Consider the following 20363-nt stretch of genomic DNA (forward strand, 5'->3'; position numbering starts at 1 on the left):
TATATTATAGTATTTAACAAATTAATTTTCATGCATGCTAATTAACTAAAGACTTAATAGTGCTATTATCTTGATTATACGTTTCTCTCTCTCTCTCTCCATATGACTGAGACTGAGATCTCACGCGATCTCGTGTATTTTTATAAATTAAGAGCCTTTTGTAATAACTTTTTATAAAATTAAATAAATTAATGTGCGTCCCTCTCCATACTTAAATGAGAGATCTACAAAAAATTGATTTCAATTTGTCTAATGCACAGATAAAAGCACGTGCAGAGAATTTAGGTTACTTTGAAATGTATAAAAGTATACAATTCTTATTTAGATATATAATTCTTCAACAGAGATCATTAAATTAATTATCAAAGCAAGATATATTATTTCCACGATTATTTTCGCTTAGCTCGCAACAGAAACTAGATAAAGTCTAAATAATAAAAAGATTCTGTTAAAATAAAGTTAGGAAAAATGCATACAGTTAGAGAAAGATACTTTAAGCATATTTAATTATTATAAATCTTAATAAATTGGAAAATATGCAAGGAAATATGTAAATATTTTAGTTTTAATATATTGGCTTTAATTAGTTTAATTCAAAAGAATATAATATTATATATAGGGTATATATAATTATTCAATTTTTAAAACAATATTTTGCGAGCTATTATTCTTTTTTTAAGGCCAGTCTACGAGTCGTTAGTCGTTAGATACCGAGTCGATTATTTCAAAAATAATCAATTGTGACTGGACAATTTATATACTTACGACTTATGACTAACGATTCATTGTAGACCGGGCATTAATGATCCTGTTTCACTAATAATTAGACAATGAGGAGAAAACCAATGATCACGACTCACCGATCGATGCATCGCCGTTGGCTGCTTCCCAGCATCGGATCGAACAGCTCGCTCTCGTCGATCAGGCGGGAGAGCGAGAGAGAGAGAGGAACACCGGTAGATTGGAAAATCGCACGTGCTTCGATATCAACGAAATCATTCGATGATTCCCGCGATGTCTCCTCCGAGTTTATCACACATACACACGCGACACGAGCGAATGGTTTATCACACGACGAACGTTCATAGGCGCGCAACGCACAGCACCCTAACGCGGTCACATTCTGACTACACGACAAGCGGCAACTTCTCGCGCTACGTCGCGCGTCGCGCGGCAAAGGGAGGAAGTAGGGGTAAGCGAGATCAAAACACGACACATTCCACAGAGGTAGGGATGATATAGAGACCGGCTGATTTACCGGAGCTCGAGGAAAAGAATCGACCGTGACGTATCGTTTATTGTCCATCGCGAGAGTACGCGACACATACGTACCTTTTATCAGTAACGTAATAATAATTAATCCTCTGTGATGGAGATCTCGAACCGAGCGGCTCCTCGCGACGCGCGGGAAAGAGAGAAGGAGAGGGGAGTCTCCAACGAAGACGACGCTTTTTGCGTCACGCGGGAGAGGGGAGTCTCGAACGAAGACGGCGCTTTTCGCGTCACGTGTCACGTGGGAGGGGAAAGGGGAAGAGAGTCTCCAACCAAGACGCCAGTGGCAACTCATCGTAACGCATCACGTATCACACACAAGCGGGAAATGAAAACAAAAAGCAGGTAATTATAAATTGTTTACAGTCATTCGTACCGAATAAAGGAGCGATAGACATAACGTTTATTACTAATTTTATCTCGTAGAGTCAAAACGGCAGCGACAACTTGTGATCGCACGGGAAAGAGAAGGAGAGAGAGAGAGCGAGAGAGAAACGTATTAAGTGCAGCATCAAAAAATATTTAAGAGGTGAGTAAGATCAACTGTTTATTCAGAGAAAAAGAAGAGGGGACCTAACCTAACGCGGTGTTTGTAGTCATTCATGTCGAAAGAGAGCGACTTTAATTACTATAACTAATCTTCTCCTCGCGCAAGCTCTATAATCAAGATAGTAGCTTATTCTCTCTCTCTTTCTCTCTCTCTCTCTCTCTCTCTCTCTCTCTCTCTCTCTCTCTCTCTCTCTCTCTCTCTCTCTCTCTCTCTCTCTCTCTCTCTCTCTCTCTCTCTCTCTCTCTCTCTCTCTCTCTCTCTCTCTCTCTCTCTCTCTCTCTCTCTCTCTCTCTCGAGGGAAACCTCGAAAAGCAAAGCGCCAACTTCTCGGCGCTTTGCGGGGAAAGGAAAGGGAAGAGTGAACGCGACAAGTATCACATATCAAGCGCGAAATCGAAACACAACATTTATAATCGTATTCCAAATGTATTCCGTGTTGCAGTGCTGTGCATCGAGTGCATGGACGAGATGAGAGATTCTTGGAAGTGAGCTCGACCGCCACGTTCTACAATTCTACATTGATGATATAACCAAGTAAGTTTAATTGTTATTGTTTTTGAAAAGCTTTCGATATATTCTAATATATGCGGATGTTTGCACATTTCTCTTGAAATATATTATAATATTGATTATTATTTTTGATATGGAGAGAGATTAAAGAATAGAGAGAAACAAAATATTTTTTTATCGAATATTAATAATGCGAGGTTAAGTTTGTTAAGTACAACTGATTCAAACACAGATATTATGTTAAATAACGTACGCGATCGAGGATTTAAGCGCCCAAAAGACGCTTAACAAAATATCCTGGGAAAGCATAAATCCCACATGCTACTAGAAGCACGAGTAGCGTGCATACAAAGCAGCATACTATTCGCCATTTATAATAGCGACAAACGACGAAGCGGCACGCTTTCCACGGATTCCGAAACCAAGAGAAAGAGGTGTCAGGTCGCCTGAAAATATGTAACACAAATAATATATATAATATATAAAATATATATGTATAAATATATTATACACTGTAAAAAAATGTAATGTATTACATAAAAATTTGTAAAATTACATAAATAATAAGTGTAAAATTACACAAATAATGAAAATGTATACATTTTACACTTATTATTTATGTAATTTTACATATTTTTATGTAATATATTACATTTTTTTTACAGTATATAATATATTTATAATATATATATATATATATTATAAATATATTATTAATTATAATTTATATATATATTTATAATATATATATTATAAATATATATATTATAAATATATATATAAATTTTATATATATAAATATATATAAAATTCATAAATAATATATTATATATATAATAATAATTAATAAGTAGCTTATATATTAAAAAGCATTTTTTTCATTGAAACGGGAAAATGTTAGAAATATTTAAATAATGATGCTTTGAGATCTGAAAAAACATTTCTTTCTCTTTTTAATAGTTTTAAAAGGGTTTTCTATTTTCGCAATAGTTTTTCTCATTTTAATAGTAATTAATTATCCATAGTATAAATAAAATGAGAATCTAATAATATATCATTATTATTATTTTATCATCTCTTTGCTGATTCATTAGATTATTAAATACAGTTAAGCCCATAAGCTTAGTCGTTTGTCCAAAATATATATAATTTAAATTATATATATTTGCTTATCGAATAAAATTGTTGTCCTTGCATTTGCAAATAAAAGTAGAAAAAGTGCGCTATAATAATAAAATTAGATTGAAAGAAAATAAACCTTGGAGATGGAAGACTCTGAGGCGGATCTCTTCCTTTGCCTGCCGGTTGATTATCCGCATCCATTGCTCGCAAAATAGATATTTCCAGCTCAACTTTCCCCTGCGATAAAAATTTGTTTAGTAATCTTATTTTAATTCTTCATTAAATTTGTTTTTAATTATATATGTGTCTCATAGCTTGACGAAAAAACTGTCGTCCTCGTTTATTATAGCAGTTTACCGCTTGAATATATTTTCCGCCGTCGATACTGCAAGCGAATGGCCACCAAGCTTTAGTTCGCATAACTTTGAATAAATTCATGGTTGGTAATTGCGGTTCAAGTAATTTCATCGTACAGTTTTTGGAGTTTGAGCTGCCTCGCGGCATTCTCGACAAGTCGAGCGTCAACTCCCCTTCAACAAATTGATTAGTTTAGAAGAGCGTAACGATTACAGGACATATCATAAATTATATTAATTAATTATAACTTGATAATATATTCTTGATATTATATTTTCCAAGTATATGTTTTTTGTTTGGAAAACACAGTTTCTTGTGTTCAAAAATTTAAACTCTGAAATTTTTTTAATTTTGATGCAAATTGCAATTTACATTTATATACAATATTCAAAAACGATTACAGAACATATCGTAAATTAATTAATTAATTATAACTCGATAATATATTCTTGATATTCCAAATATATGTATTTGTTTCGAAAACACAGTTTTCTTTGTTAAAAAATTTAACTCTTAATTTTTTTAATTTGGAAGCAAATTGCGAATTTACATATACATCCAATGTTCAAAGTATATGTATATTGAAAAGTAATTAAAGTAACGCTTAATTGTAGCAGACATAAAAAAAAACAAAATATGTATGTCCTGCATCGCACGTCGACAATTTTTTTAAACGACTTTATAATGAAAGACATCGATAAGCTTTAATCACCTAGAAAATCGTCCGAAGAAAAATGATCGCTGTCCCAGACTTGCAAATGAAGCTTACAAGGCAACTTATCCTCGATCTCGTTTCTAGCAAAGACCGACATTCTTCTGCGAGCTATCATGACATTCTCGCCCTTCGAGTATGTGACACGAAACACGAATCTCCAATTAAAGTTGCCCTCGCCGGTTAGAGAGTTGTAATGAATGTCCGTTCTCTGATAATCCTCATACAGAATCCATCTAAGAAATTATATCAAGTATTTCGCGACGTGGCTTTCTAATCCGGCGAATCGATCGATCGATTGTATCATACATTTTATCGCGTTAAAATTAGGATTGATTATTTAAAAAGTTTGATTGAAAGTCAAATTACACTCTCTGCCATCATATATTAAATTTGTAACGTCAGAAGCGAAAAAAATGAATGATATATTATTTCGCGACGTTCCATCAATTTAAATCGAGCGAATTTAATTGCGTTATTGCATCATGTTTTTCGAATCGTCGTGCAATTTTGTGTAGAAAAAACACATTTCTCTAAATGTTATATATTCACGATGATATACCCCTTGACGTAAATGTCGGAGCATTTCTCCCCGGTGAGAAATTGGCTTTCGACCAGCGGCACGTCCTCGGTATTCCAAATGATCACGCGAATTTCATACTCCTCTGGTGTCGGAGGTGCAATGCTGACCGCCGGTTTCGGCGGCAATTGTCCGATGCGAAACATATCGATCCACATTTCGAGTTTGCCCTAAAATGTCTCGTCTGTGTGTATACACGTATTTCGGGGGCGCACGTGGAAAATATTGTACTCGGTTTTTTTTATTTATTTTTTTTTTTCGGGCAAAATTGACATTTTGTAGATTACATGTTGGAGATTCAAGTTAGTTGGAAAAAAATGTTTTTCATTCGATTTCCGGAGACTATAGTTTACTTGACAAAAGCTCGCAATGTAATTAAGATATATAAAGTGAGCTTTCTCCCGCGAAGAGAGAACGTCTGTATGAAAGTCACGTTTTTTCCCGAAGAACGAAAGTTATACTTTTCGCGATGAGCTGACGTATTTGAGCACATTACTTGTTCGAGACCGGGCCTCTTTGGGTTGAAAAGCGGCCGTCTCTCGACGTGCTCCGGTACTAGGGCGCATCCGCAGATAGGAAAATCTTGCCAGGAGTGAAGCACGTTCAGAGCCATGCATTCTTCTCTGTCTGTCGGTGTACGATCGAGTGTTTAGAACAAGCTCATTAATTTTCCTTAGCATCGAGAAACTGTATGTTTCTCGAGGAAAGAAAAAAATTATCTTTATTCTAAAAACATGTTTGTGTGATCTTTATTTATTTGAAGCTCTTTTTTAAATATTTTTTTAAAAGATTATTTTTCAAGGAAAACAAATAAAAATAATTAACACTTGAAAACATAGAGACAAAAAAAAATCTCTTAACGAGGATGCTCTTTAATTACTTACGAGATAATTATTTACTCGAGTTTCACATTTAATTATATTGCGTATCTATTTAACAATATGAACTACAGTAATGTCATTTAATAATTACGTCGAGTAATCCTCGAGCGATAAATTATAAATTACGTACCAATCTCGTCTTCGCGTTCGATCACGGCGTGAAAAGGAAATGCTCTTTTGCCTATTTTAACGTCGCGTTCACCATATTCCGGTGACGGCAGATTGTTTCTTCGACAAAGAAGCTCCAGAATCTGCGTCGGTCTCTCACGATCCCTCCAGGCATTGTAACCGGCGGTGCTGTAAACGTTCGCGATTCCGCAGTGGGCCCGATGCCTGCTATAAAATCGATTTTCGATATCGATTCGCGTCTTGCCAATCAGATCATCGGCCGTCGTGGCGTCAAAGTCCCACACTTGAATCTCCAACATGTAATCCTGCGGGAAACTCGCCTCGAACTCGAACACGCTGCCGGATAATAGTGACTTCGAGTTATTTTTTTTAATCGCTCTAAAAAAAATAAAAATTTACTTGAAATTGTCTGCAGAATTTTTTAAAACTATCTAGCGATATTTTTTAGTATATTAAATTAAATTAATGTATTAATTTGCTTTATCACCTCGTTGCACGAACTAAGAAATTATTCAACCTTTTAGTTTATCTTTAAAAAGGAAAGACAGAGATTTTGGTTGACAGAATAATCTCACTCAAACGTGAATCGCTGTTACATCTACGTTACGCTGTTACGTAGAGTAGCTGAAAAACCTGATCATGCAGTTTGGAAGCTGCAAAAAAAGCCGATACGCACGGATGGATATCGATAAAGCATTTTTCGATAACGCCCAAAGGGGGTAAAGCTGTACTGTTAGACGCGCCTTCGAAAGAAGCTACGAGCAGCTTTTTTTTTGCGGATTTTACCGGCCAAACGTAGGATTCAATTGATTGGGTATATAATTCTTCCTGTCGCTGATGGAATTTTTTCCCAGCTTCACGCAGAGATACGGGTCGGACTTGCCGCTGAGGGGATCCTTAGGCTGTAAGTTGATGCCTGCGCGAAAAGCAAATTTACTGTCGGTTTGATGCCGGCAGGACGAACTTCTCTAGTTTTGCTGAAAAAAATATAAGGCAGGGAAAAAAAATCCCACGTATAAAATGAGAGGGATCTTTAAATAACCCTTCAAATCTTGTTAATAAAATAAAGAGGAATACATGGCTGGGAAAAAGGTCACCTTCTTTTACGCATTCGTTCTCGACTACAATTTCTCGGATTTTTTGATAAATTGAAAGTTTATTTTTAGTATGACTTTACTATTAATTTTCAAGAATAGATATCTCGATAATTTGGATGCAAATTTTCCTCTCAACAAATTCAGTAATTTTCTTTTTCTCGTTTATTTTCTTTTTTTTTCGGGGCACGATAAAATATGGAGACTAACCCTTTACGACGTAGAGTCTAACGAGCAGCTTAACAGGCTCTTGAGGCGGATAATCGTTGCACAGACCATTAGCCGCGTCTCTTCCGTTTCTCGTTTTGCATGGAAGATTGTCAGGATGCGGCCATCGGTATATAGAAATATGTCCCTGACGGAAGTCAAAACTTTCACATTTAAATGTATGAATTAATAAATCGTGTGTGCCTCCCCCTTTTCTCCCCGAAATTAATAAATCTACACGTTTTAAGAGTCGCGTGTTCATCGCTCGCATTTATCGCATTCGACATAATATTCATTATTCATAATTTTTTTTCGGGATTAATTAACCTTGAATTTGCCAACGTAATTATCTTCAGTCCGGTAGTGATTCTCACCCCTTCTTCCGCGCCACAACTCGAAAGTGCCTAGCCGGTCCTGAAATCCCTCGAATTGCGGCTGCATCTCTAGTTCCGTGGAATAGATCTGATTTCAGTGTCTAAGCGATCGAGTTCAGGCAAGTTCATTAAAGCGTACCTTGAACGTTGCCACGAGTTTACGATGAAACGTTGTGATTCCCAATTCTCTATTTCTCTCTTCCTACGGATCCAACGTGACGTGCTAATTTGCATTATCGGATGTCTCGGTTGATTGGCCCTAACCGATTCGTGTGTTATATGTCATTATCGTCAGAACCGGTTCATTTATCAAGAACGCGATTTACAAAATTGAGAAATAAAACTAAATCGAAATTCTAGGGAAATGAAGATTTAACAGATTACGAGGTTGAATATATAGAAATTTGAGAAGTCTAAGAAATTCATTTTTCGCAATTTGTAATGCGACATATAAAAAAAAATTGCAAGACTTTAAGAATCAAAACGCAGAGAAAGCATTTAAATGTTTAATCTGTTAAGCTACTACTGTAAATGTTTAAGTATCTAAATTACTAAGCATTAACTTGATAAACGTTTAAGTTTAAGCTAAGCAATTAAGATTGCTAAACCTCTAAGTAGCGAGATATCTAAGCAATTAAATTGCTAAATCGTTAAGTAATTAGGCATCTATGCAGTTAGATATTTAAACAGTTTATATCAAGTCGTTTAAGTTTTTCGAATATTGAAAATTCTTGAATTGAAAATCTCTAATTGTAAGCATAAGCTTTATAAGGGAAATTTTTATTTTTATTTTTTATCTGTATTAATAATTTCTCGAAAAAATAATGAATTATAATTTCTTTTTATTTGAACCGGTTCTTTAATCAACATACCTGAAGGGAAGCAAAATATTTACTCCACCAATCGAGAGTCTCATCATCGTAGTCTCCGTAAATTTCCATCTTTTTTTTCTTGGTAAAGAACTTAAATTTCAATATCCTCTTTATAATTACAAACAGCCTCTTCAACTTGGAGTGGACGTCCGTTCCAGCCATTCTCTTATATGCAATGAGACCCTTGGTCTCTTCTTTTAAAGGACTATAATCGATTGGTAAGGGTACTATCCTTAAAAATAAAAAAAAATCAATATTATATAAAAAAAACATCTGCTTAGAGAATAACATGAAAAAATTTGTAAAAATATGCGCGCGTGAATAATAATAAAATAATAAGAAACGTGTTGATATATTTTTTAAAATCTTTTTAAATTTTAACTTTTTTCTTTCAATTTTGTACAGTATCTAAAATGCAATAGAAGAATTGAATTTGTTCTTTTTTTTCATTATTTCAAAAATGATACGTAAATAATAAATATATACTGACACACTATCGCGGTCTGTTGTCTCGCTAGTCGGAATTTTTGCATGAATTTCGACCCGTATATCTGCGCGTCGTAATCCTCCACGGTTATTAATTGCTCCAGGAATACATGAATGTTAGGGATAATACAGATCCCTGCATATTTGAAGCAGCCAAATCCGCGGGAATCGTAAGCCTTTATAGTAAAACTCGGGTAGTAAATATCGAGCTCCGGCATTTCCTAGATGATTAATGTTTTTTAGAGCGGTTCTCCCGCTGTCACATGGATTTGCTTAATCAGATTTTGATAATCCTACATCATCAAGATAACGTCGGCGAACAGCCATTAAGAAAAGTAACGAATTACTATTTCTATCGAGGAGATATAATTATAGCTCGGCTTTTTCGAAAGATTTAGTAGAAAATTATCATTGTGATTGCTCGTATTAAATTGCGCACAGATAGACAGCTTGCATTCGTATAAAGTTCGCTGATCAAATATTTTCGAGGTAATTTCGTGTGATTACCAACTCGATCATAATGTGCGGTTCCTCAAAGTTGCTGAATCTTTTCGCGTTCTTCATCACTTCCGACTTGACGTGAATTCCGGCGCACTCGACTATAATTCTAGGTCTGCGTACCGGCATACATTTTATCTTCTTCATATCACGGACACCCCAAAAGATCACCTCGAGTCTGTAGCTTGCCATTTTCGGCCTGATATCCGGTGGGATCCTATAAATCTTATCCTCCACCGGCATGTTCAATGGAACGTCCAAAATCTCCTTGTTCTCCGTCTGCGCATAATACAACACGTTTTACCGGATATATCGTGCGTGTTGATATAATGCGTGTTCGCGAGATTGAAAAATCAAAGTAAGGATAACATCAAATGGAACATATTGCAACGAAAAAAAAAAGAAAAGGGAAAACACGTGGAATACCGCGTGTATATTTGTCTCGAGAAAAATGGAGATATATAACTCACTTCTATCAACTCGAAAGCGGCGAGGACCGAACCGGTGCAATCTTTTCGCGACTGAAATTTGTACCACTCTAATTTCGGTGGGAAATCGGGCGGCGAGTAAGTTTCCAACGAGAGTTTTACTAATGGCACCGCGATACATCTGCCGCAGAACTCCTTCGTGCTCTGCATTGTTTTTAAATTCGCATGCAGTATGTAAATGTAGTTAAAAAAAAGCTTCAATCTTTTTTTAAACTTTTTACCGCTTGAAAATAATTTTAGATATATTTTGTAAATAACGGAATGTAGTTTTTACTATTTTTACGCTGTATTATTATTTTTCCAACGCGAATGTACTATAGATTTTTTTACTAGAACAAGCGCGCGCTACGCGCATGCCATTTTTCGATTTTATGTTAAAAAAAAAATAATATAAAGTTTAAACTCAATTAATATTTTTTCACAGAAATCAGTTGATTAAAGCGTTAATTTGCTAATTAAATTTTAAAATAATAATAATGTGGTAAAAACTTAAAATAGTAATATGTTGTAAATAATATGTTATAATACCTTATTCTTGATTAATATTTTTTGACAGAAATCAGCTGATATCTGCCAAAAATATTATAACATATTATTCAAAACATATTATTATTTTAATTTTTATAACATATTATTTTAAAAATTAATTAGCAAATTAACGCTTTAATCAGCTGATTTCTGTCAAAAAATATAAATAAAGCGAAAATTTGTTAATTAAATTTTAAAATAATAATATGTTACAAAAATTAAAATAGTAATAATTTTACTTTATTTTATTTGTTACAGGTAGCATTGCTGATAAGCTGCGCGCGAGTGTGACTGCGAGTGTCGAACGGACGTTGATTAGTGCGATTATAGTTTTCGCGTCGTTATTTCTCATTGCGCAATGTACGCGAAATACGCGTGCGATTCACGCGTCGCGTCGGGAGTGCCGTGTAAAGTGTCGGGCGATCGTAATTATTCGTGTTTTCGGGAGTGTCGTGAGTGCTACCATGGACCAAGAGAGGAGGAGGAGGCCCGGAGAGGCATCGGGCGACAGCGGGGCAACTATAAGGTATGCAAAATAAATATATAATAACATTTCTTTTAAGAAACATAATTTTTGTTATATTTGTTTAAGTATCTCTCTCTCTATATGTATATATGTATATATTTTATTTGTTATTCCAGGTAAGCTTTACATATAGGAGAGGAGGAGGAAACCCGGGGAGGCATCAGACGACACTGGGGCAAGTTTGACTGCGAGATTTTCGAGTGTCGAACGGACGTTGCTTCGCGATTATAGTTTTCGCATCGTTTTTTCACATTGCGCAATGTACGCGAAATACGCGTGCGATTCACGCGTCGCGTCGGGAGTGCCGTGTAAAGTCTCGGGCGATCGTAATTATTCGTGTTTTCGCGAGTATCGTGAGTGCTACCATGAGAGGAGGAGGAGGCCCGGGGAGGCATCGGGCGACAGCGAAGCAACTGTGAGGTATGTAAAATGAAAACATTTTTTTCTAAACTGAGAAATTGAGATATTCGACCGTTTCCAGACTTTTAAAACACTCTGTACACACACACACAGACACACACACATATACCCCCCCACATACACACACATGTATTATATATACATAATTTGAATATTTTGTTTTCAGATCAATGCTGTGTACTACAACTTCGCTATTGCACATATCGGTGAGTGAGAAATTGTTTATTTAATATATAATATTTATATAGCGGTAATGGGGGTGTATGAAGCTCGCGTCTCATTTCGTGGAAACTCATAAATAATTAAGAGGCTTCCTTTATTTTCCATAGTTCTACTATTGAAGATAAAGCCAGAACTTTTAATTATTTATGAGTTTCCACGAAATTATACGCCAGCTTCACATACATATTATTATTTTAAAATTTAATTAGCAAATTAACGCTTCATTAATATTTTTTGATAGAAATTAGTTGATAATAAAGCATTATTTGCTAATTAAATTTTAAAATAATATGTTGAAAATTGTAATATGTTTTTTAAATAATGTTATAATACCTTATCCGCGATTAATATCTTTTGACAGAAATCAGCTGATAATTGTCAAAAATATTTATCGAATTGAAAGTATTATAACATCCCTTTCTAAAAAAGATAAGTTGATTCTCGCAAGTATTGTTGCATCTTTTTTGCGATGCTTATTGACTGTCTTGATTCGCATTGTGCGTTATATTCGTAGCATCGAGAGGCTGTCATCGTGAGGGTTAGTAGTTTGACAGTTTGTTCAAAATAAAATTAAATAAAATAATATGTTTTAAATAATATGTTATAATATTGGATGATTGCAAAAGTTCGTGCCCGATTTGAAGTTATTACCACCATCTATGCAAATCGGGCACGAACTTTTGCAATCATCCAATATTTTAAATTCGATAATATTTTTTGACAGAAATCAGCTGATAACTGTCAAAAATTATTATCGAATTTAAAATATTATAACATATTATTTAAAACATATTATTTTATTTAATTGTATTTTGAACAAACTGTTAAACTAAATACTAACCCTCGCGATGACAGCTTCTCGATGCTACGAATATAACACACAATACGAATCAAAACAGCCAATCGGCATCGCGGAAAAGAGGCAATAATACTTGCGAGAATCGATTTAACATGCCTTTTTTAGAAAAGGATTTTAAAAAATATTAGAAAATTTATTGATTTCTCTTACGAATAAGTCCTGATCGAAAACTTGAAGAACAACTTCGGGTGGTGTCGATTTAATATATTCTGTAGTGCCATGCAAGATAACTGGGGGAAAAATTAATGTCTGATCCCAGAACGGATCTAAACTTTGCCTTATCACCTGCAAGTATATATCAGTAGTTATTTTTCCATTTTTTCTTAAATTTATCAATTTTTTTCGAGAAAAGAAATATAACGACACATGTAAATCTAGCGCACCCTCTACTTTTTATTTTTAAATTTCGTAAATTAAGTAAAGCATCACGCGTTCACATAGACGTAATGCATACGCAGTATGAAACATAGATGCACATCGCTACATCAGAATGATATTTTCATCTAAACGTAATATGTCGCATGTGCAACATTAATCATGCTCATATTACATCAGTCGTTTCATTCTCGTGCGTTTCGAGTGAAATGTCATAGGAATATGCGCTGTAGAAATTTCACGGTATCATGACCGTAACTATACTGGCATTGAGCATGCACGATCGACTGTGTGAAATAGAATCGTTGCAAAAGCGCTGAATGCGAGAGAGTTCATACTTCAAAGAAAAGCCGGGGAGGAAAAATTCGCGCGTTATATAACCGCGTGTGCGTCATTTGTCGTTAAAACTCACTTGCGTGGAAGACGTGTATCCCTGAAACGTGACGCGTACAAAGGAGTCCATCAAGCCGGAAGCGTCCATTCCAGGATCGAAGCGACCTTGAAATATATGAGCTCGCAACTGGAACATCTGTAACGTGTATCGCACACGTTGCATATATATTATTGTTACGATTTCATTTTCGCGTGTGCGCGCATTTAGCCTTATAATATCGAACTGCGTAACAAATATGCGGACAATCAGATCCGTATCTACATTCATTGTCAGTATATGTGATATTTGATGAATCGCGCGCATTTTGTAACTCTCCCTCGAGATTCGCAGCATCGTTTGCTCACCGACGACCGATTGTACTCGATATACTTCGGGAAGGTATTGACGTTCGCGCCGTGATCGATCTCGTATCCCGGCGGAATCGCGCTCCAACACGCGGCGGCGTACTTTGCGTTGCCGAGCCACAGAAAGACGTCGATTTTACAGGCACTATACTCGGTCTCGTTCTCGTCGTCCGGATTTCCGGGAAACAGGCTGACACGTCGACCGCACTTTGCACCCTTCTCGGCAGCTTCCTCGGAATGAAGGATCTGCTCCGCGGATAGTCGCGAGTAAGCTACTCGTCTAGAACCGGCGATCATCCAGACAAAGACATCCGGCAGATTGTGCTGAGGCTAATTAAACGAGAATATTAACGTGTCACTTAATGTCGAATTATAAGGAAAATTTTAAATTGCTCATCGCGTTTCCCTATGCAAATTGTCCGACTTACGTCTTCGCTCAGGTTCCGCAATTTTCTCAAATATTGATACGCGTGAATCATCGCGATTCTTAAGTAATTGTTGTTGGGGAGTTCGCCGTTGATCTTGATTCTCTCGAGAATGTTCTCGACGCTTTTGAGACATAAACTCGCGCGATGACGATCGAGTCTAGTAGTTTCACCTTTCTTTTCGTACTTGCCGGTATCCAACAAGTATGCATAGCGCATGCAGTGAGCTTTCAACATGCGGATCGTCTCGTTGTAAATCTCGAAAGCTGTCGGATTCTGCATAACCACGAGAGCCTCTAATTTCTCCAGTCTTACCTCCTGGAATCGGATTAAACGAATTTTTTAGAAACTCGATTCACGTAGAAATAACATTCTCGGAATCATATGTTCAGAAATTCCACGATATTTTAAGATACAAGCACAAGTTTGATTATTATTCCACGCAACTAACGATTTTATCCTCTCTCGCAAATAAATTGACGTAGCATAAAATCTTGACCGTCTGATTTCGAAATGACGTCTAAAAATTTTTTTATTAGAAACAAAATTAAATTTTTAATTAAAATTTAAGAAATTAATATTAAAAATTTATTTCTTAAATTAATATTTAAGAAATAAATTTTTTTAATGAGAAGTGACGCTGCGACAAACCAAAAATTCGGCGATGTATCGGAGATGATTGCTATTGTTCATTCGCCATTCCACATTTGGCCACCAAGATCTCACGTACAGACAAGGCTTTCTAGAGCCCAAGGGTACATAATTATATTTGCCGTCCAAGGTGCCAGTGGCTCGCGGAACTGATTGGCTCTCGAAGTTCGGGCGCTTTTTTAGCAGCTCGTTTTCTGCCAAAGTCGAGAATAGACAGAGACGACGAGTATATTTTCGTCGAGCGTTCAGCGCTAAATGCGGCCTCCCGAGACTTTCGCGTGACTTCGACAGTAACACTTTCCATTTGACAAATAATTTGCGTAAAAACAAGAGTGACAAATCTTTAAAGAACTCAGTTTTAAAATGAAAAAATTTCGCAATATTGCGAAATACTTATTTTTTTCTGTTATCGAGAATCTGTTGCTTCTGTGTCTTCTGTAGAAATTACAATCGATAGTCTCGTCTGCTTCATAATTGCGAAAAATAAAGAGAAGGATATTTTTTGAAGCGTATTGTTTCGAAAAACTTTTGTCTCCAATTTTATTTATATTATCGAATTTAGTATTGAAGAAACTTCTTAAGATAGATATAGAAGACAACGGGAATAAAAGTTTATGTGGCACCTGATTGGCCGTCGTTATTGTTCTCGGCGCATTGGCTATGCGGGAATTGTCGATTGCCAGCGTTTCCCAGACTCAATTCGAAGCTGATCAGTTTCGACCCGAATCGAGAACGGTCGATCATACACACATCATAAAGCACGCCAACCAGGAGGTGTTCGTCGGTCGACCACAGGCTTTTCTAAATTCCACAGTTTTCCATGAGTTTTTATTATAACAAAAATAAAAATCTATATCACAGACTGAAAAGCCATTCTATAAATTATATATAAATATTTTTTATTCCAACTATACTTTAACTGCGAAGTCTTCAAATAATTATTGATAAGAAAAACATTTATTAAAATATATATTATTCTTTTTAAATTATTCGAATAACTATAAGCTTTGAAATTCTATCAAAATTCTCGGGTTGTTTGATTTATTATAAAATAAATTAAAATCGCGCATTATAAATTTACATACGAAAATTACATATGAAAATTATTATAAATATTAGAATTACTGAGACGCCAAATCTGTTTTTCTATGTAAGAGAAACTTTGAACTGGTTTGAAATAACAATCGCGAAAACAAAAAGAATAGCTACAAATTGAATCACCTCGATAATGGGAAATGCCGAAAGTGTCTCAACCCCGATTCCCGGGGACGCTTCTGGGTCATCCATTTCAGTTTTCAACGACAGAAGTACTCTTCCGCGATACAAAGGCATTGCCGTCAAGCATCTGCCCGAACAACCGTTCCTTTCCACTGAGTCGGACCCGTAAAAATGGATAAAAGATGGTCCATATGTCGGCAGGAATCCTGTTGAAAAGCCAAACCTTGCCTTTCGCAATCAATGTCGTATGTAGCGTCGTGCTCTTACGTTATTACTTCCTGACTCTAATTTTATATACATCTCTGAGCTTTAGTTAGGTCAGGTCTAGTTCAAAGAAATCTATTTATGCGCGTAAATAATTATCCGGACATGACGCTGTCTAAGAATATAAGAATATAGTACAATATAAGAAAATTTATCGCAAATTTATTATACGAATAATTTATCAAAATCGATACTCGATATTGAATGAAAGATAAAGAGATATATTTATGTCACGTTATTTCATCCGAAAACAATTATCTATTTGGCAAAATAAAGTGCGCCATATTTCGTGTATTCTTGGCAGTGAATTATGTATTTGGCAATCTCACCACACTCTCCGGAATTCGAAATCTTTGTCATGTCTAGGATATGAACCGCTACGATGCACGTCCGACAACTGTCGATACGGTGTTTTATAGTGATTCGTACACGGTGGCAGAGAACAGGAAACATTTCTTTGAAAATGATGCCCTCGTGAAACTTAGGAGAGTAGGTCTGCCACTCTTCGCTGGTCGATCCCTAATAGAAGAATTATATAATAATTTACTAATATTTTTCTGTTAGTTTATCCGAAAGATAAAAATAGATTTCTATTATGATAACAGCAACATGATATATGATACACGTACATACACATGTTACATATTAATCCTCTCATAGAGAGAGATTTTAAATTTGCATCTTCGTGATTAAAAAGTGGAGTAATGAATTGCAGCGTACTTTCATTCCTGCGAACGATATTTGAATGTAGGGATTAATGTTCTCAAAATCGCTTTTTCTGCACAAGCTGCTCATGTCTGGTAATCCGTCGGCGCGATAAACGATGAAAATGTAACGCGCGCGTTGCCTGAAGGACAGCCTCTCGCCTCCGATAGGTAGCAATAAATTCCTGCCACGTTTATTTAAATATATTCCCACGATATTGCAGCGTAAGAGCGATAAAAATTCTGATGAGAAGGCCGATAGCGGTATAAATTATATATATATCAATAATATATATTCGTTTATATATATATATATATATATATATATATATATATATTTATTGAAAAGGAATTACCCTTCGATGTCATCTTCACCCTCCGTTTCTGGATGCACCTTTACTCTCTCACCCTTCGCGCTCACCGTGATATTGCACTTTACGTAGCCTTTCGGCCCCGCCGATGGATCTTTTGGATCCGTCAGCACAGCCCATTTATGAAAATACTGTCGGTCTGCAAGCAATATATATTTACGAAAATCAAAAATATTTCTATATCTCTTTTTAGTATTTAAAGCGACATATTCTTCTCTTGAATTTATCTAAAATATATTTTCTATTTTTATTTCTAAAGCAAGATTTTTCTAGTTTGTCAAGACTGTTATATATTTCTCAACTTTGTTAACTATTTATTAAATTGCTTGTTATTTACAGGAATTTAAATTATTCCTTTTAAAATAAATCTCGTACAAAATTCTAAAAAGCGAAGATTTTCCTCGTTATTTCTTATTTAATTCTTGTTTTTAACCTGGCTGTTCCCATACTGTTGCGACCTCAAAGGAAATGCTTCCGTGAAACTTTAGTCGCCGAAGAAAGTTTCGCAGGTACACCGCTATCGTGATTCCCATACTTAATAAATTGTCCAGACTACATGTGAAGTCGAATACGAAGTACTGCATATTTTAAAAGGCAAAAAGTTGACGCGTAAATGGAATAAAAGTATTCTACGTGTATCAATATGTGAAAGACAATACGTTTTTTTCAAAGAAACATTACAAATTACGGATCAGACATTCTATAAGCATAACAATAGAAGACGGATATAACGATAGAATCTCGAATTTTTAAACTTATAAAAAAATTAAAATCTACAATATCTCAAGCATTGAAAGCGTTTAAAAATATATATATAATTAGCATATCTCATATTGATCACGAGATTTAAAGATCCCGAGAGTTTCAGAAATTAAGTTGAAGAGTATTTGAAAATTTGAATCATGCAAAGATGACACAGAATAATATAATATTGTATTAGATTGTGTACTACTTTGACATCACTCAGTATATAGATCGTCGACAGATTGAATAACTTCACCTCGTTATAAATAGGATTATCGGTCCTCTCGCGTACCACCGTTCTTCTCTTGCGATTCCCGACTTTAACAACAACCAGTGGATTCGCATTTTGCGGCAAGTGCTTTGCTTCGAGTATAGTTACGCAAACTTGGTAAATAGAGAACTTCGGCCTGAATTTCTTGAAAGGCATCGCGCACGATCCGCAAAATCGATCGCTGATATTGGCCACATGCCAGATGTTATTTGCATTTGTTTAACTTGCCGTTTGTTTGTTTCAGGATGTATTCGAAACGCGACGGCGGGGAATTTATACGTGGTCGGCACAATACGAGACAGCGAACAAAATGTAAGTACTTACTGTATTTTCAAGTATTTCCTAGATTTTCAATAAGGTTTTCTATCTTCCTTTACGAGAGAGATTTCTCTTGCAAGGATATTTTACATTTTATTTAAATCGCTACCTATAGTCTCAGTCTGCGCGCGAAATATATATTTATATTCTTTATTTTACGTTTTTTTTTTCTAAAATATAACATGAAAAAAATTTTTAACGTTTTTTTACGATTAAAAATCTATTACAAAAATGACAATAGTTTCTGCTGTCATAAAAATACCTCTTTGTTTCCTTATCTGATTTGAAATTATGCTTGACTTTGCATAATTAAATCTCTCTCATATAAGGTGTTTAGAAACAAGATAATTTATCAGCAGACATTTGCCCGCATATCATCAGTTAGTATTCACGCAAGAATATTAACTGATGCTATACCCTGTGTATATATTCAATCGACAGAACCTATTTATATCGTTACCTACTGTTGATGCCTTTCGTCTCTCTTAAAGTTCCACTGTTTGCTGCTTATCTCAAACAGCAGTAACGATTTATAGCGTGAATAAATCTAACAATAAGTAAATTTATTGAAAAAGTGAGAAATGCTATAAATGTTAATTTTAATTTTATAAAGATTTTTGATATACGAAAATTAATATTTTTAAAAAATACTTGTTTTATCAAGTTTCTATTATTTGAATATTGAAATTTAAAATTAAACATATTCCGAAATTGTTTTACTTGAAATTATTGATTTTACTATATAATATTACGAGATTTTACTTTTTATTCACACGGAGTTTACGCCGTGAAATAGATTGTCCAGATATAGTATGCAATCAGATAGCAATTTCTACAGATGCTGCATATATGATTGTCGGACTTTAATTAATTTTTTTTATAGTAAGATTTTTTCGATTTTTTACTAAAGTTTATTCTCAAATTTTCAAATTTTTAACTGTTACGTGACAAATAAAAACTAGAGATGTACAAAATTTATTTATCATTTCAATCGCTTCTACTTTAAATAATAAGACAATCTGAATAAACTACACATTTTTTATCGATTGTGAGAGATATGTTGAAAATTTCTTGAGGCATCTCTTTGAATAGGAATCAACTAAATGACACATGTTATCCTATAACGATTTTTCCATAAATGGAAACTGCGCATATTCGAATAATAATAGTTCCTTCCTCGACTTTGTGTCGTACTTATCGAAGACTATCCTGTCAAGCACAAGTGTGTGCTTCACATGTCAATTTTGTGTCAGTGCGTGTAAATATAGGCTTCGCCTCTGACAAAGTGCTTCTCCCCGTTATTCTGACAGCAATCGAAGCGCAGTCGTAATTTAAAATATTGACGCATAATTAAACTTTAAATATCATAATTTAGCAAACATTTTTTTACACAAATTATAGCGAGCTTCTTCAAACTTATTTTATTACTAAATTTTAAAAAAATATTAATTCCTTAAAATAAAACTTATAGTTATTAATGTCTCAATACTATTTTATATTTTATCGAATTCGAAAATTTTTTACAACAAGCAATTTTTCTCATTCTGTCGCAAATTTAAATTCGGAAAATAATGATTAATTTATTGTACAACTACTT

At 34.8% G+C, this 20363-nt stretch overlaps 3 protein-coding genes across 4 annotated transcripts in view; 1 reads left to right on the forward strand and 2 right to left on the reverse strand.

The window, feature by feature from the left end:
- The window catches only part of Sk (small conductance calcium-activated potassium channel), a 132139-nt gene extending 130855 nt beyond the window's left edge, over positions 1 to 1284 (reverse strand). For both annotated transcript variants that reach the window (XM_083054739.1, XM_083054737.1), the window contains exon 1: positions 861 to 1284. The gene's annotated coding sequence lies outside the window, so the exon portion shown is untranslated. The remainder of the gene's footprint in view (positions 1 to 860) is intronic.
- A 219-nt stretch (positions 1285 to 1503) lies between these two features.
- LOC145945515 (uncharacterized) overlaps positions 1504 to 20363 on the forward strand; it is a 163181-nt gene continuing 144321 nt past the window's right edge. Inside the window, exons 1-7 of the mRNA XM_083054578.1 lie at positions 1504 to 1617; positions 1699 to 1801; positions 2265 to 2356; positions 10919 to 11186; positions 11303 to 11606; positions 11773 to 11812; positions 18693 to 18760. The gene's annotated coding sequence lies outside the window, so the exon portion shown is untranslated. The remainder of the gene's footprint in view (positions 1618 to 1698; positions 1802 to 2264; positions 2357 to 10918; positions 11187 to 11302; positions 11607 to 11772; positions 11813 to 18692; positions 18761 to 20363) is intronic.
- LOC145945516 (otoferlin) lies at positions 2540 to 18768 on the reverse strand (the record flags this gene model as incomplete). The annotated part of the gene is given in 27 exon segments (XM_083054579.1): positions 2540 to 2778; positions 3591 to 3691; positions 3812 to 3984; positions 4524 to 4759; positions 5086 to 5273; positions 5600 to 5730; positions 6115 to 6449; positions 6900 to 7029; positions 7418 to 7562; positions 7742 to 7876; positions 7928 to 7990; positions 8661 to 8887; positions 9151 to 9367; positions 9654 to 9923; positions 12838 to 12972; positions 13475 to 13591; positions 13801 to 14130; positions 14229 to 14543; positions 14877 to 15070; positions 15500 to 15677; positions 16098 to 16300; positions 16688 to 16877; positions 17079 to 17247; positions 17419 to 17572; positions 17867 to 18011; positions 18434 to 18610; positions 18613 to 18768. Coding segments are annotated over 27 exon segments (4995 nt in total), but the record flags the coding sequence as incomplete, so codon positions are not given.

This window comes from Prenolepis imparis, unplaced genomic scaffold (assembly GCF_030444845.1).
Source record: "Prenolepis imparis isolate NDT839.2.m4 unplaced genomic scaffold, iyPreImpa1.0 SCAF_14, whole genome shotgun sequence".
NCBI lineage: Eukaryota > Metazoa > Arthropoda > Insecta > Hymenoptera > Formicidae > Prenolepis > Prenolepis imparis.